We start from the raw sequence: 13,108 nt of genomic DNA, 5'->3' as shown, positions 1-13,108 counted from the left end.
TGGCCATCACAGGTTCCCACAGTTGACTGACATATTGCAATTACTGATTTTGTCTTAACATATAGTCAATTTGTGATCCATAGACACACATGGCAGTCTTGCTTTTGACCCTGTAATGCATTTTTATCCTATCCATGACCCTTCAAATGAACAAAAATGTCCACCTGTCATTTAGCCATTTGTTATTGTTGCTATACCATCCATTTATCATGGATAGGATAAAAATGCATTACAGGGTCAAATAATGGATTTTCTTGCTGAAAGTTGGGATTTTTAAATTTAACCCAAAATTACCCCCCTTGACAAAAATCATCCCCCTGTGACCTTTTGTTGGACACTTTCTAGAAAATGGACATTGTTGTCCACTTGAAGGGTCATGGATGGGATAAAAATGCATTACAGGGTCAAATAATGGATTTTCGTGCTGAAAGTTGAGATTTTGAAATTTCACCCAGAATGACACCCCCATGCAAAAAATCACCCCCTGTGACCTTTCATTTGTCTGAGGGAGTTTTGAATTTTGGAAATGGACCAAAATGTCCAGGGGTAACACAAGGGCCTGCAACCTATCCAAAACGTCCAAAATAACTAATGTAAATGTGTTTCTATTTTAAAGTGTGTATAATATTACAATTATAGGCTGAGATTATACTGTACATTAATATCTAAAGCTAAAACTGGGTTTCAAATATCAATGTAAGTTTAAGATTATGTGAAAAATACTTACGTTGTGGGTGGAGGGGACAGAATACAGAAACTCAATCAAAGGGAAGCTTTGTGGATCCATCAACTGGGTGCTTTGAAGTATCCTGGTCTCAATAAGGATATATAGACTTCGCATTTTTTGTGATTTGTCATTATCCTCTTCAAGCTTAGACATTTATTTTTTCTGGGTATCTTATCTCATGTCACTGTATTTTGTCAACTTGTCATTTGTTCATTATTGTCTATTTGTTTCATGTGATGGCCTCTGATTGGTTCCTGCCACTAGGTGTGGCCTTACCTCTGTTCTGTTTTAAAAAGCCCTGATGAAGACCTGCATTGGTCGAAACATATTGGCTCTTCTAACGATTTAGCCACAATAAAGGCTTTTTAATATTTCCTTCCTTTGATATTTCCATTTTTCTTTATTCTTGGAGTGCCTGGATTGCCTAACCGTGAAGCTCCGACACTTCTTCATACAAATGAGGAAGCACTTTTTTTCCATCCATCAGGGCCAGGCTATACTGATATTGTAGGGTTGACTATTCATGCTTTCACCACGTTTACTCAATGAGATTTTTGAGAAATAATCACCAGTAATGTGTATGTATTAACAAAGTGGGTAAAGACAAGGTCTGTTAAGTTCAGAAAAATGATACATACAGGTTCCATATTACCCCACTGAAAGGCAAGAAGTTTAACCTTTGCTTTCAAAACACTGCAATAAGTGTAAAACTTCTGAAGGCTCGTATTTCCATGGTATTTATGACTGCCCCCTTAATGATGACTTCTGGGTCAAAGTGTGTAAAGAAATTGATATTATTTTTAAGAACAAAACAACTCTCGAACCTATGTTTTGCATTCTTGGGATACAGTCAGTGGCTCTGAATCTCAGCCCCTCCTCACTGAAGCTACTTAAGGTACTACTTTTTAGTGCAAGGAGGTGTTCAGTGGCCCTTAGGAGTGGACCGTATGGACTAGCATGGACCGAGGTCTCGAAACACATCTCCATGTAGGCTTATGTGCTCAATTTGCCACTATGCAATTAGAAAAGCTCAGAGAAACACTTTCACTGTAATGCAGCATTTAAAATGAAGAAATCACTTTCAATATTGTGATATACAAAATCTGAGACAATTTTTAGTTTTAATATCACAATAGATATATCATCAATATAACTGCCCAGCCCTGCCTCACCATTTGTGATTTATGAGCAAAAGACAGGGCAGCAGGGAAAATAAGTCATGCACTGTAACTGGAACCTGTGAAGAACAGATATAAGTCAAGAACATCAAACACAGTCAAGTTGTAGCTATTGTTTATTACATCTTTCTGTCAGGGCAGACCAAGCAGTGACCCTTCCAAAAGACAGAGATAAACTCAACACACAACTCACAGCCCTGTTTTAAATTAGCCCCCTAGTTCAGTTTCTGCCCCACTCTTCAGGTGCTGTCCACTGACAATGACCAGGGCTCACATCTTCTGGCGTACCGTCTTCAACAGCCTGAATCTGATGAGCCGTATCTGAACACGTTCACACATGTACTTTTTTTTTTTTTTAACAGTAAATTAAGACTAAGACTTGACTGTTTATTACTTGAGTGTGTCCAGGAAAAGCTAATTCATGTACTTTCTAGCTGCTTTAAAATGCACATAATTCCAGTTAAGTAATTGGTTGTATTCATCATGTTGAGAACAATACAGAAGTCACAAGCACAACACTGGAAAAAAAAAAAAAAGAAAGAAAGAAAAAAAAAAAAGAAGAAGTACAAAGTCAATATTTTCAAAGTAAAGGTCAACAGTCCTGTACGCTGGGGGCTATAGGGGAGCTCCATCTTTAGACTGAGAGAGAGAAGCGTGAAGTTTGACAGCTATTCCAGGCTAATGTCTTATTTCTCCACAGTGCTGCTACATACATACTTTGGGACACAGGCACGCAACGTTCAGACGCATCATATCTATGCACGCAACCATCACAACTCCGAGAATTGATCAGTAGGCCCATGAGAGGAGTATTAGATGGATAGCATAAGACATGAGGAGGGGTAGAGGACAGAGGGTAGTGCAAGGTGAATGGTCTAGCCCTTGACGGGTGAAATTCTGCACGGAACACTTTGATGCACTTTTTTCCTACCCAAAACGCTGTGAAAACACATGCACGGTTCAAAGCTGTGGGTTGAGAGGGTTTAGTGGTGGGGTTGTGGCACACAATTCATTTACTAAAAACCACGTCCCACAGTGCCATCAGCTAGGGAAGCCCCACCCGCTCGGGTAGCTGCCACAGCAACAAAAAAAAAACAACCCAGATACAAAGAAAGCCAGCGAAGAGTAAGACGCTCCCAAAGTCAGTGCTCTCTTTGACACGCTCAGTCTCGCGCGCGCACCTCATACACACATCCACACACACAGTCACACCTTAAACACAAATGGCTGAAGTTACAAAAGTCTGAAGTACAGATGAGCTGTAATAGTCACATCTTCATCTATGCCTTTGCTTCGCCCGCAACTTCTTTTTCTCCGTTCTCAACTTCCATCGCATCGTCGCCGTTCTCTTTGCTCTCAGTCTTCACCTTCTCGGCTTCTTTCTGTTCGTGAGGAGAGAAATAAAAAACAATCCAAATCAGATTTTTTTTGCCTCTTTTCTGTCAGTCTCATTGACAATTTAGAAACATGCTTATCCCACCCTCTTGTGGCTGTTTTTAGAAAATACAACCCTTTACCTTTGAATCCCTCTCTGCAAATATCTGGAACATGTTGGCGTAGGTGCGTTTGTCTTTCTCATGCTGCTCCTTGATACGTTTCTGACAGAGAACCACCTGGCAGGAGGAAAGAAGGAGAGGTCAGATCACCTACTTTCAGATATGGAACAGGTACAACCAAAAGATATAATACAATGAATGGCTTCATATTTTCAGTGCACTTTGAGCAGATGTATCATAATTCTAAGACCAATTTGACAGGAGCTATAATTAGGGATAGTTTACTTGGGCTTTGTTAATGTACAAAATGTTCCCGCCTACATAGTAATTAAGACCGGTGGTTTCACGACCAGCAAATATATGCAACATTTTATTTGCCAAATGAGCTAATATGAGATATAATAACACATAAGAGAGCATCATGAGCCTGTTTCAGTGTTGATGGTAGCAAAATGAGTCTCACCTGCATAAAAAGGACACATTAATTTATTTCTATGCATCCCTTTTTTGGATTTGTAACAGACTCATCACAACGGCAAGATCGAAGAAAGAAAGTTGGAATCATCCGTTATACCTGGCTCTTGGCAGCCTTGTTGGCAGGATACAGTTGAACAACACGCTGAAAGTCATCTCTTGCCCTCTCAAACTCCTTCATCCCAAACAGTGCCTCTCCCCTTCGGAACAGAGCCTTCTCATTAGATGCATCCAACTCCAGAGCCTGTAATTATAAACAGAGTATGGGGAAATGTTTACAGTATTTAAATACATGAGAAGCACTACCATGTAACAGACATTCATACAAACTATATTTTACATAAACATTATTTAACTATCTCGTCAACAGATTGTTGTCAAATGTGTCAACAATGGGGTCAAGATTCCTCCTTCGTCATTAGTTCAAGGTCCACACAGTCTAATATGTTCTGGACTCACGACCCACCAGTTAGGGACCACTGTTTTAATGCAAATCAAATATTTCCCAATGCTGCAGCTTCACATCAGAAGCAATTAACAGGCAAATCATGAACAGACTTTTATTGTTAAGTGGTCAAAGGAAATGCAATGTGCTTGTCAGTGAGATTAGCATGATCGCTATTGTTCAATAATAATGCCTCTACATCAGTGGTTTTCAAAAACACCAAAGGGCAAGCCAGAATCTCACGGCACACCTGTATTTATGTCTGAACATCAGCTCCTATATTGTGTGTTATCACTGTTATCACGACGTAAGACAATAGAAATAAGAGAAAATAAGACACAGCTTTCGTTATAGTCTACTAACAGTTTTTGTTTCTCTTGTCTTTCAGTGGTCGCTGGTGCTTTCTTGTAATTTGCTTCGTACAATAAAGTGATCCATTGTCCCACTCATGGCTTTCTCCTTTTAAATGTTATCATCTCTCACACTGGCTGCCAATCAGGGCACACAAACGGCAACAAATAGGTTCCCCATGAACGTTTTATAAATCAAATTAAATTACATTTTTAGCTTAGGAAATGGGTGCGCACAACATACTGATACAGTCAATTAACAATTCACTCATAACTTCTTGTATAGGCGCAGTTGGATATTTCAATAATAGGCTTATGTGGGGTTATCACAAAATCCAACGGCCCACCTGGACTGGCATCATGGCTCACCAGTGTGCCGCGACACACCATTTGAGAACCACTGCTCTACGACTACCGTGGCAAGCATAGTAAAGAATAAATATTAAATACCTTGTCACAGTTTTCTAGGGCTTGGCTCGACTCCTGTAGTTTAAGGAAGCACATGGCCAAGTTCAGATGTGCAGCCAGCCGCAGTGATTTCGCCTTCTTCTCGTCCTCCTCTGACAACCCAGTTTCACGTTCCAGCCATGACACAATCCTTTTGTACTGCACTGACGCCTGCTTGTATTTCCCCTCCTGCAGCATATGAAATCACTACATTAGATAACATGAAAAGTATGTCTTATAAATTCTCTTTACAGCTACGAGCTTTGTAAATGCTCCACTACACACCTTAAAATACTGTGTTCCCTTCTCTTTGACAATGCTGCTCTGTTCCAGCTTCTCTACCGTGTTCATCTCCCACGATTCCTTCGCCTAAAGAAAACAAAACACACATTAATCACTTCTTGGGGGGAAATGTTGCAGTACACAACTGACGTGTAATTGGCCAGCTACAGCCACGCTGTGTTTGCAACTCAGCGGCAAGATGTGTTTACCTTCTCAAAGGCTGTCAGCTTGATTTTGTACTGCAGTGTTGCTCCGCTGGGGATGTTATACTTTGCATTGCCTTCGTTCCCAAAGCCATATCTACAAATCGAAGACACACATTAATCTCAAGTGTGGTGTATAAACGCTGTATTATCAGTTGCAGTTTACCTTGAAACAGCATTGCATACCATTTCCTAGACGAGATAGGATGACTGTGTATCTAAAGATCTTTCATTTTTTGTCATATCACAGCATAGATCTCTTGAAGCTGATCATGTTGGCCAAATTTCAGTCTTGTTACCCATTACTCTTAACACTAGAATTGTTTTAACAATTCAGCTTGAGATGTAGATAAACACAGGAATGATCTGATAAAATAAAAACAATAAAAACACTCACTACTGCAACACAAAAGACTATTTGTTGTAGTACATGTGATCGTACTTAGGCTTAACACTGATGAGGGCCTCCTCTCCCTGCTCCATAGCCATGATAGCTTTCTCCACAGCAACTGGGAAGCCAAGGCTCTCTCCATCTCCAATCTCAAACTTCAATTCTCTCTCGTCAAATACACGCCCCTCATAGGTACCCTCCACAGTCACTAAAAGGGGTTGAAAAATGCTGGGGTTAGTTTGTGCTACAAATCAGACTCTTGATTTAGCCATAAACTTATTAGCATGCAGTAAATCGACAGCTCCAAAACAAAAGAGACCCAGTGATTTAAACAGGAGTAACTACTGAGTAAAGCAGTTTCATGTTTAAATTTTTTTAAAGTTTTTCCAATGCTCTCGTTGCTGAGGGGCTTCCAACGATAGTGGCTGACGCAAAAATACAGCTACGTCACTCCCGTGCTATATAAATGTGACAGCCTTTTGCTCGCTGTTGGCCAGAGGCTTATTTTGTTCAAATGGAAGACTGTGCTCCCTCCAACATATGGCCAAAGGATTAGTGAGGTAATGCGTCACATCCACCCAGAAAAATTAGATATATTAGAGGGTCCACCAGAAAGTTTTATATCACCTGGCAGCCATTTATTTCTTTTGTAGAGGGTATGTCAGCTACCAGCATATCTATGAAGTCCAAGTGTCTGTATATTTTATTAGTTTTCTTTTTTTTCGTTAAGTTATTGCTATCTGCTTTTCACTTTTCTCCATCTGCTATTTATTTTCTTATTTATGTATATGTGACACTGTGAATGTATATGTTTACTTAAATGTAATTGTTTATTTATTTACTTGTATGAATGTATGTTGTATTACTGATGGTCCAAGCTGTCTGCTTCTTTATATTTGAAAATAAAAAAGGCCTTGATCAAAAATATTGTGATGCCCCTCCCAATGTCTTTGAGAATGTTTCAGCCAGTCTCATCAGGCAACTGGCTGACATGGGAGGGTCGTTACCATGATTAGGCTTACCTGGGCTTCCAAGCTATAAAAGCTGCCTAATCTGTTCACTTGGTCTCTCCCTTCCTTTCAGCTGACATCCACTGAGCAGCTTTGGTTTTGGTTTGCACCTTCAACACCTCCACAGAACACCTGACACTCACCCATGCATGGCTTTCATGACTGACTTTGCTGATCTACACACTCCATTGATTATTAAGTTAATTTTAGTTTAATAAATTCCGCTTGTTTTAAGTAAATCTTTTGTGTGGACTCCCTTCTTGTCACATACTCTGAGACAGTTTGTGACAATATGGTTATGCAAATGTCCCTACCTAGAGCCAGTGCTTGGTTTGTCCGTGCTGAGCTACTGTAGAAACATGATGAAGCAACAAGCTGATCTCCACAGACGAGGACCAGGGGCCTGTATCATGAAGCAGGATTAATGTCTTAGCGAGGTAACTTCAGGGTTAACCCTGGGTTTTCGGTCTCACGAAGCCAGTTCAGTTCTTATTGGGGTAGATCACCATGGTAACTTACTCTGAACGGCTATACTGCTCCGGAGCGGGGTAAGTTCAGGGTTGAATCTGATCCTATAAAAAGCACCACCCACTGGCCAATCAGCTGTTCGGAAAAAAATGACTCCGCTGACAGAAATGTAGCCCAGTCATGACGGGAAGTTTAATTAATTTGATTTGAAAGTTTATTTTGAACATTAAAAAAGAAAAGAAAGCAACAACAACAGACAATGAAAAGATTGTTCAAAAAGGAGTGGAAAGAAGTCAAAATTTCATCCCACCCCTTCATAAGAAAGAAACTGATCATTTGCGAACACTTAATAGCACCATTAATTAGTGCCAACATTTTGTTTTGTTGGAGGAAATGATCCCTGTTAAAGATAATGGGCCTAATTGACAGCTTTGCTGCTGGAAGAGTGGAAAGTAGCCTATCATGTCTACACTTCATGGTGTTTTAGGGATTTTCCTTTTTGTTTTTTAAAAGAGGGAGACTAGGTATATTTTTGCGCAGCTGTTAATTTCTAACACAGCTCAATATCAGGATGATTTTATTCAGACTATCAATTTGGTTTTGATATGATTTAATTGTGGCGTCAGCTTTAAGCTTTATTGTAGCATATATAACGTTATGACAAAGAGGACCAATTTATCGGACGCAATGATGTTAGACGATAATTGTAATACACGCAATTCATCTGCGCAGCATTGATTTCATGGGATTCAAGGGTGTGATCAGTGACAGATGTACAGGTACAGGTACTGTAGCTACTTGAACCAGTGATGAGTAATTTAACCTACCTTTGTCTTGATTTTTCCCTCTCTCCTCCTCTATTTCTTCTTTCCTTACCCATTTTTTTTCTTCTCTATTATGTGATTTCATTGATGTTTTGAAAGGGGAATTTCTTTGATAAGCTTTTAGTGGCTTCTAACCTCTCCGGCACTTTTCTTTTTGTAATCTTGTAAATTTTATACTGTCTGTTTTTAATATTATGTGCAAATAAACTAATCTAAACTAAAACTAAACATTATTCATCCCGGTTTCCTCCTCCTGCAGCTGCCACGGTGTTGGCCTTTTCTGTAATGTTGCTTTTCTCCTCCTCATATTTTAGTAGAATTAATCTCTGATCCTCACGAGAAATACTTTTTTTTCCCCTCACATACGGCACTCTGTGAGGACACTCAGTGACGCTCAGTGACGCTGCGCTTCTCTCATGATTGTGATTGGTCCGCTGCGTGCGTGTTCATGGCTCTTGATAAAGCAACCCTGGGTTGAGTTACCGAGTTGATATCCAGCGTCGTGATACCGATTATCCTGACTGCCACTGTTAGGGTTAGTCAACCCAGGATAGGTCTGGGTAACCCAGGAAAGGTTGACCTCGCTTCGTGATACAGGCCCCTGTTCCCTATACTGATGACTCATTCTAAAGCAAGGAAAACACAGCCATTCTTATTTTCAATATACACTAAGAAAACAATAGGCTTACTCCTGCTTGAGGTGGCTGTGAGTGTTTGTAAAACAACAGTTATTAGCAGCTTTGATTTACAACAGCTACAAAAGACTCCAGTAGGTTACAGTATTCATTGTGAGGAAGAAAGAAACAAAAATTCTGAACTTATGCACCTCTCCAGACCCCGTCTATATGCTATGAAGCCACTGAAGTCCTGACAGGCGATATTTTTTTTATGTTGTGTTCACAAGTTAATTATTTGCAAACAAAGTGACAACTTGTTCCCACAAGACAAATAAACCTGTGCGCACAAAATAAAAACTATTACCTTTTGGACCCATAACATGCTGGTATGTATGAAATATGACTTTCTGCCAAAATATGACTTAATGGCTTTGTCTCAATCCTCATATATGATCCATTCAAGTTTATGAGCAGGAACATGCATTGTACGAACATACACCAAACACAAGCAGTGTTGTGTTGCTACAAGTACTGCTAAAATGGATTGTGAAGATGAAATACAAACCAGGAAGTGCAGTTCATGTAAATCTCAGTAAGGATTTTATAACTCTTGAAAGTTAATGTCTACAGTAAAATTTGTTCTTCGATCTAACTTTTTGTAAGGAGAACAGTAGAGGAGTCACAATGCTGCACAGTGTGTGCAAGAAGGTGTTGTATGTGCGGTTTTTGGAATTCACTCCAATCAAAATAAACTTAAGGTGACTCCAGCCTCTGCTTTCCATGAAGGCTGAAACTGAAAATGTGGTACAGCCAACTTCCAAGTCTGCAGGGGTGTTTGTCATTTAAGCATCAAATATTTGGTAGGGTTTAAAATGTGCATACTTGCATGCATTTCTATAACAACTCACAATTATCTACCAACTTTAATCAAATTAATTTCTGCAAGTTAATTTATGGCTTAAAATCCAATACATGATTAGAAGAAACAAAAAAATAAGATATTTATATAGTTTTGATCTGACTCGTTGGTTGAAACTTAATAAAGAAAGTTGATTACCATTACTATTGTTACAGAAATGACTGACACTTATAAACATTGTTACATTAATACAAAAGGGACTCTGTCTAGACCTGCTGTCCCCTAAAAATTAAACACTCTTACTTGGAAGGATGGAGATAAATCAAAAGATTAAAATGAAATGTACCAACTATTAAAGATTTCTGGTGAAAACAGTAATATAGAAATTACCTCCCTTTATAACCAGGTGCAATTTTTCAGTTATGGTAAATAAATATCTGTGTCTGGATGTGTTACCTTCAACAGAAGCTCCCTCATTAGGCTTCGTATATCCCTGCCCTTTAGTAATAATGCGACGGATGATTCCTCCATCTTCTTCATCAGTGATGTCCTCACCATGAAATTCAAACAGTTCCACCTACAAGTGTGCAGAAGTGTTTATTAATATCTTTTTTTACACCCTTACAGGATCATGGCAAACTGTATTTCAACCACAAACCAGGGAATACAGTTTGAAGTGTAAATGATAATCAAAACATGATATCACTGATGCTTACCTCAAAAACAAGAGTGGCACTGGGGGGTATCTTGGGTGGACTGCCTGCACATCCATAGGCATATTCTGGTTTACAGATGAGCTGGCACAGCTCCCCTATTTTCATCGTCCCTACGCCGATGTCCCATGCCTTTATTACTTGCCCTAAACACAAAGAAGACTGATTACCAACACTGGCTGTGCAACTTTGACAGAGGAGCGTTCATGTCTCTGCTAGACATACGATCCTGAAACCCATCGGATATCGTTGTAACGTCTGCATACTTATGCAGATGTCTGTTTAGAGAGATTACTAGATAGGAAACCAACCTTTGCCCAGTTCGAAGGAAAACTTCTCTCCTCTGTCTCTGCTTGAGTCGAAATGAGTACCGTCTAGAAGTGTGCCCACATAATGTACAAACACTTTGTCGCCGGTCATAGGCAGTTCTGTGCCCGTGCCTTCCCTTTTCACAAGCTGGAAAAACAGACAGCAATAGGAGAACTTATCAAAAACAGTAGGTGGTTTACAAAGCCATCACATACAAAGTCAAATGTGTTACCTGTATTCTCCTGGCAGTTTTGTACTGTGCATCATAAGAGGAAACGCTGCCCAATCCTTGTGAATGAATATGAGCTTTAACAGTAAACCCTCATGTGCATGCATGAGTAAATGTTAAATGCCTCTATCAGCATTAATAGCTTTTGCATTTCATATCTCTCCGAAATAAGCAATATATAACACGAAGAGAACATAAAATGAAACTATATGCTTTAAGTGAACCATAAATACAAAAAAAACAGTGGCAACTACAAGCAAACTAAAACGACCAGCTAAAATACAACCTGATATTGGCATACAGCTGCAGAACAACAAAATTCCCGGAGCAGTGCTTTCAAACAGCCTAGAGGAACCAATGAGTGCAACTTTAAGTCCTTCTGCAGAAGATTGCTCATGTATGGAGCTGCATACATAAAAGCTCTTTTGCCAAACTGTATGTGCCATAGGCACAGACTATAAAAAAATGCCCATACCCACCCTGTGCAGGGTGGGTATGGGCATTTCAATGTTTTGCTTAATGTACACACATAAATATGATGGAAAAAGGCCAGTAAGAGCCATGAAAATAAGAGAATGCCAATTAAAAAGTCTACAAAATTTTAAAGACACTGAACTCAAGCATACAGGATACTATGATCAGTAAGGGGCTTACAGCTGATAATAGATCTCAATGCACCATGATAAGCTAGAGTCCAGAGCATGCAACACTGGGACGGTGCATTCATAAACAAGCACAGTTAAAATGCAGCAAAGACCAGTCATTTTTGGCCAGGAAAGAAACACAGTTTCTATTTCTGAATACACACCCAGTTTCAGGTTAAGCCTTTTCACATGTAGTTCAATATGTGGCGTCAAAGAAAGACAATCGTCTGACACAATGGCCAGGTATATATTACATTAAACACTCTTTATGCTCTTGTTCTGATGTATAACAATAGTTGGCACATTTTAAAGCTTAGCCCTGGCTCATGTGGATAACATGCACTTTGTTTTATGAACATTCAGGACGAGCTTCATATTGAATTGTTATTATCCATGTCATTGACACCCTGGCGTTGCCTGGGAAGCTGACGAATCTGCGAGCTCATGTTTTATTTGCTTTGGCTCATACTTATAATTCGCAATACGGATTTGGTATAGCGACCTAAAGCTCACCCTAGGAGCAGGTTAGCTATGAAAGCAATGGTAGGAAACGAGATGATTGGTGTTACAGTGTTGTCAACATTGTAGCTTGCATATAAGCTGCTTTATTGACAGCGCACGCGATAGCCTAGCTAGCAACAGCTAGCGTTAGCCTATCCTTATGAGTAAACAACAAGCAGCCAGCTAACAGCTACGCTAGCTGGATTGATACACACAACCAAACACAATCACTTGCCTTTAAAACGCCCCCGTCTTTCTTTGGTGTGATGTCCTCTCCTTCCATTGGGATGGTGTGTTGTCCTTCACTTGTCTGTTCCTCTGCAGTCATTGTCATAAAGCAGATTTAACCTCCTGCTCCTCTGACCTGCACCACAATTACACTTGTTTTTAAGCAGCGGTGGTGGCTAAAGCTAGCTAGCGTACTTACTTCACAAACCAAGCCAAGTGCAGCAAGAAACAACCAAACTAACGTCGACGCTAACGTTAGCTAGCTAACTAACGTTGCTTAAAGCTCCTCGCTAGCCTTACTTACTTGTGAATGCTAATGTAAATGCAACACACGTTACAGCTTAACTAGCTGCAATGAGACCGTGCTGCCGTTGTACGCCGGACACACTATCCACGCAGAGTGTGCGCTTTCGGTTATGAAGCTTCAGGTCCACGTTGTCTGGCAGTCTGGCAGTCTGGCATCTGACAGGCGATTCAAGAAGGGCAGAGAATTTTCCAGACACTCAAGAGGAACAGGGGATGAACCCGTGTTAGTGGCGCCACTTATGGTTACACGCATCTCCAACAAGGGCGATGCACTTACAGAGACCACAGCAAAGGCTCAATTCACAACTATAGCATGCCATGACGTAAGTATTTAATACTTAACCTAATTAAACATCCTGTAATTACCAAATAGTAGCACGTTTAAGGAATAAAATATGCTATATTTG

General features: G+C 39.9%; 1 protein-coding gene across 2 annotated transcripts; it reads right to left on the bottom strand.

Annotated features, from left to right (window-relative positions):
* Nucleotides 1–2,003: 2,003 nt before the first annotated feature.
* Nucleotides 2,004–12,881, bottom strand: fkbp4 (FKBP prolyl isomerase 4). Of its 2 annotated transcripts, none has more exons than XM_033634855.2 (12): nt 12,700–12,881; nt 12,403–12,531; nt 10,796–10,940; nt 10,488–10,630; nt 10,228–10,348; nt 6,045–6,201; nt 5,609–5,699; nt 5,403–5,486; nt 5,121–5,306; nt 3,976–4,119; nt 3,423–3,518; nt 2,004–3,287 (listed from the first exon to the last, which is right to left on the bottom strand). In XM_033634855.2, exons 2-12 carry the CDS (start codon nt 12,499–12,501, stop codon nt 3,186–3,188), a joined length of 1,368 nt encoding a protein of 455 aa, XP_033490746.1. In that variant the 5' UTR covers nt 12,502–12,531; nt 12,700–12,881; the 3' UTR covers nt 2,004–3,185. The 2 variants fall into 2 exon arrangements, with proteins under 2 accessions (XP_033490746.1, XP_033490748.1); XM_033634857.2 differs by having other exon boundaries at nt 12,403–12,485; nt 12,700–12,837.
* Between the last annotated feature and the right edge of the window lie 227 nt (nt 12,882–13,108).

The sequence above is a fragment of the Epinephelus lanceolatus genome, chromosome 5 (assembly GCF_041903045.1).
Source record: "Epinephelus lanceolatus isolate andai-2023 chromosome 5, ASM4190304v1, whole genome shotgun sequence".
Lineage (NCBI taxonomy): Eukaryota > Metazoa > Chordata > Actinopteri > Perciformes > Serranidae > Epinephelus > Epinephelus lanceolatus.
Note: the sequence above shows the minus strand (reverse complement) of the source record. Positions and strands in the feature narration are given on the sequence as shown.

Coding starts and splice junctions, on each gene's coding strand:
- fkbp4 (XM_033634855.2), bottom strand. CDS start 12,501: ATGACAATGACTGCAGAGGAACAGACAAGTGAAGGACAACACACCATC. Junction 10,941..12,402: donor AAGACGGGGGCGTTTTAAAG/GCAAGTGATTGT, acceptor CTGTTTTTCCAG/CTTGTGAAAAGGGAAGGCAC. Junction 3,288..3,422: donor TTGCAGAGAGGGATTCAAAG/GTAAAGGGTTGT, acceptor CCTCACGAACAG/AAAGAAGCCGAGAAGGTGAA.